We start from the raw sequence: 4,279 nt of genomic DNA on the forward strand, positions 1-4,279 counted from the left end.
TGACCCGGGTCAAACTGGGGAGGCACAAGAATTTTTTTTATTTGAGGCTGCCACCTTGTACTCCGAACTGATGGGTTCCTTTAATTATTAAAGTCTAATATAGATATAGCAAGAGAGAAAGTTTCTAACCATTAAAGATGTGAAAATAATGGTCAAACTGTGAATTGTGCAAACCAGGGCAGCCCCACTTATTCCAAGAGGGTGTCAGCTCTCACAGTTAGCAGGTACCAGGGGGAGGGCAGTGCAGAGAGAGTATCAAGGGGAAGCCAGCACCAGGCACCCAGGGCAGTGCCAGGGGAAGGCAGCCCCAGGCAACGCAGGGAGGGTGCCGGGGGAGGGCAGCACCGCGCGGACAGAACTCATTATGCAAATACTGAGCCAGACCCCGCCCCCTTCTCCTGCAGATTCCCGCCACTGTTCGCGCGCTCACGCTACCCTCTCGCGCATGCGCCTTGCACACCACCCTCTCCGCTTTAGACTCCCCGCCCCTACGCCTCTTGTTACCGTATCGTTATCGGCGTCTCCCAGGCAGATGGCGTGGGGGAAGAGGCTCCCGCTGAACTCGAGCGCCACCCGCTGCACATAACTGACCGACCGCATCTCCCCGGCGACCATAGAGATGGTCTCTCGCTCTCGGGCGCCCCGGCTCTCTATGACACTGGGGGTGCTACGGAGGCTCTACGGGCTCAAATGCGCACGGGGGGGGGGAGAAAGTGAGGCGTAATCACGTGACGGGCCGGGCCCTGAAAGACCCGGCTCCAGCCTGTGGCCAGGCGGGGGCAGCAGAGCCGGGTTCTCGCAGCCAGGGGAGGGCGGGAGTCGGGCTGGGGGTCACCCGTCCAGTCCCACGGGGGGCGGGGCCCTGCTCCGCCTCCGGCCACCTGCCCTTTGAGCGCACTGGTGGGGCCTGCAGCCCGAGCCGTCACAGGGGTCTGCGTAAAGCCCCGGAGTCAGGAGACCTGGGGCAGCTCCCAGCTCTCACTGGCCGCGGGGAGGCGCTTGGAGCCGGGCCGCTGGTGGTGCAGAAATCTGGGCGCAGAGAACCCACCAGCTGGTAGTTTTAAAAAAATCTCATGATTTGAGAGCCAGTCTCAGTCTGTGGGGGCCCGACTCAAATTTTGAAGAGTTGGATTAGGGACTCGCTGAGGGCAGCAAGGGGGGGAGGAGGTGGGGGGGGGAAGGGGTGAGAAGGGAAGATCCCAGCTCAACTCTCTGATCCCAGGGTGAATCTGACAGGCTGGCAGTTAAAAACACATCTCTTCTTACTTGTAAATCGAGCACACTGGCTCTGGAGTCACTGAAACCCACAAATCATGTAGCCCTGTGATGCCATTTTTTGACACTTGTCGGAGCCCAGCTTCACTTCAATATAAAGATGAGACCCTGGTGACACCAGCTTCTGGCATTTAGTACTCCATGAGGCTACTCACAGAAAGCATATGCTGGAACCTCTGCTTTCTCTGGGCTATATGAACACTGGACTAGAAATCAGGAAATCAGAATTCCCATTTGCAATGTGACCATGGGCAAATCAGAGAAGGTCTTTCCCCAACTATAAAATGGGAATGATGATGCTTACATTCCTTTTTAAAGCATGGTGAGGTCTCCCACTAAGATGCTTATGAATTGTTGTACTGCAGTGCAGATGACTGAAATCTCCATCTGCATTGTCCTGTGGCAGAAGCAACTTCTTTGAGGTGTAGTGGTACAAATGAAAAGCAATATACAAGTACTATTATAGAAGATGGTAGAACTCTGAGGTCCAGTTTTGGGCTATGGATCCTGTGTAAAACATCTCCTGCTGAACTTGTTACATAATCAGCTCTGTGGAGGTGCTTGCAGGTCCAGAAACTCTCAGTCTAATCCAGGCAGTGTTCATATTTTACAGGTGGGGAAACAAACCCCGAGACCATTGACTGGTTGGATAGCCGTGACCTGCGTCCCCACCTTTAAATTGACGATATCTACATGTGTCTTTGGTGAGGAAGGCTAATGACATACAACCAGAAATTCTCTCTTCTGAGTTGTTTTTATGCGTGTGGAGCATCAAACAAGGCCAACAGAGCAATTCTTCCCTCAAACCACTTATTCAACCTTTGAGTGTCAATATTCAAAGCCTTCCAAGGGGTAGGGACACTGTGGGCCCAGTTCTCCTCTTACTCCCACTACTGCAAGCAAGGAGTAGTTAGCATCACTGAAGTCAATGGAATGACAGTTGGAGAAGGCGGTCATATATTTCCAGTGGGCACCAGGCAGCAAAGAGGGAGCTCTCCTGATAAGACAATGCAAACTCTGTTCTTAAAAACAAAATAATGTTAAAAATCCCTATTCAGTAGCTTCATTTTCTGGTTTTATTCTTCCTGACATCTTGGGGGCTGTCTCAGGAAAATAGAATAAATCTTAACCAGAACAGATGCTAGAAGACCCAACTGTTTTTTCCATCAGAGCAGGGATGTTTGTTCTGGTTTCTTAGCCAAATTCCAACTCCAATTATATTCTACTTCCTTGAAATTCTGCCTCATAACTTCAGTTGGGAGACTGTTCTTCATAGCTTGTCCTATACTGTCACATAGTGTTTCTAACATTCCACTCAAGAGGTGGCTGCACTGCAGTACAGAAGGAAATGGGTTTTTGGCACATACAGTCTGATTCTTCTCCGATTTACACTAGAGTAAATTAGGAGTAATTACATTTAAGTCAGTGGTGTTACAGGGTATAAGTGAGATCAGAATTAGGCCCAATGTCTGTAAAGTGGGTCAATTCAGGAAGAAAGGCAGTTACAGTAGAACCTCAGAGTTACGAACACCAGAATTACGAACTGACCGGTCAACAGCACACCTCATTTGGAACCGGAAATATGCAATCAAACAGCAGAGACCAAAATAAATAAATACTGTACAGTACTGTGTTACATGTAAACTACTACAAAATAAAGGAAAGGTTTTACAAAAAAATGTTGACAAGGTAAAGAAACGATTTCTGTGCTTGTTTCATTTAAGATGGTTATAGCAGCATTTTTCGTCTGCATAGTAAAGTTTCAAAGCTGTATTAAGTCAATATTAAATTGTAAACTTTTGAAAGAACATTTTGTTCAGAGTTATAAACATTTCAGTTACAAACATCCTCTCTTTCTGAGGTGTTCGTAACTCTGATGTTCTACTGTACATGCATTTCAATTAAAGTCATAACGTACATATTGGTTCAGCTGAGTGTGAGCTTTTTTTCCTTTCCTCGAAATTCATTCTGGGCTGTTTCTTTCTCCACCTCATTATACAACCTCCCGCTCCCTTTCTCCAATGGAAGGACAAAGGGACATTTCTACCTATCTTCTCCCCTCAAGGCAAAGATCTCCATCCTATATCTAAATGAAGGATGTCTGCTCCAATATTCTGTCCTGCCTAAGTGGACATTCCACTTAAGACATCCAATGCGTGGTTTCGCAAGAACTCTGCCCTCAGGGTGCACCCACCTACTCCTCTCCCCCTATTGTGTAGCTACAAAAGGAAAAGTGCTTCCCCTTGAAAAAAGAACAGGAGTACTTGTGGCACCTTAGAGACTAACAAATTTATTAGAGCATAAGCTCTAAGGTGCCACAAGTACTCCTGTTCTTTTTGCGGATACAGACTAACACGGCTGCTACTCTGAAACCTGCTTCCCCTTGGTTTCACTCCAGGTAGCAGGACAACCAAGACAGATAAATTTAAAACAGTGCTACATTCCATGCCTGCAGCCAGGAAGCACACTTCACAGTTGGGGGGGGGGGGGGTAACAACACATAATGGCTTCCCTGCAGAGCAGTTAACAGGAGTCATTTCCCTACTTTCTTCTCAACAGCTTATGCTTAAGATTTGAAAATCCTGCATATGTCTAATGGTCTAACTTTAACCACTGCTGCTGTCCCTTTAAAACTGATGCATCAGTGAAGGGTATTTTTGCAGGGCCAGCTAGGCACTTCAGAAACTGAGTCTGTTGACAATGCTCTCATGAATAGAGATGCCATGTGCAGAAGCTGACGGCACCGAATTCAAACTGGACTCCCAGTTTTTCTAGGAACAGTGAGAAATTCATTTTTTCCCCTTGCAATTAGTGGATGGAGAGAGCAAATCTTTTATAATAGTGAATGTAGTGAACATTGTATAATACAGGCATTCATTAAAACTACCATGGCTAAGATGCAGCTGCATGACTGGGAAGGTTTGATATAGTTCGGGGATGCGGGGAGAATCAAGTTCTTTCGTAGAGCTGTGCAAATTCTGCTTAAAAACACAAATTCGACCTC

At 47.3% G+C, this 4,279-nt stretch overlaps 1 protein-coding gene across 7 annotated transcripts in view; it reads right to left on the minus strand.

Moving 5' to 3' along the window:
• Positions 1 to 705, minus strand: part of ITFG2 (integrin alpha FG-GAP repeat containing 2) — a 94,956-nt gene extending 94,251 nt beyond the window's left edge. For 5 of the 7 annotated variants that reach the window (XR_010598600.1, XM_008173405.4, XM_042841553.2 and 2 more), the window contains exon 1: positions 505 to 703. Coding sequence is in view for 5 of the 7 variants with exons in the window: in XM_008173405.4 (XP_008171627.1) it covers positions 505 to 615 (111 nt within the window). In the remaining 2 variants the exon portion in view is untranslated. Of the gene's footprint in view, positions 1 to 504 lie in introns of all 7 variants that reach the window. The other 2 variants (XM_065584413.1, XM_065584417.1) reach the window with 2 other exon arrangements.
• Between the last annotated feature and the right edge of the window lie 3,574 nt (positions 706 to 4,279).

The sequence above is a fragment of the Chrysemys picta genome, chromosome 1, assembly GCF_011386835.1.
Source record: "Chrysemys picta bellii isolate R12L10 chromosome 1, ASM1138683v2, whole genome shotgun sequence".
Classification (NCBI taxonomy): domain Eukaryota; kingdom Metazoa; phylum Chordata; order Testudines; family Emydidae; genus Chrysemys; species Chrysemys picta.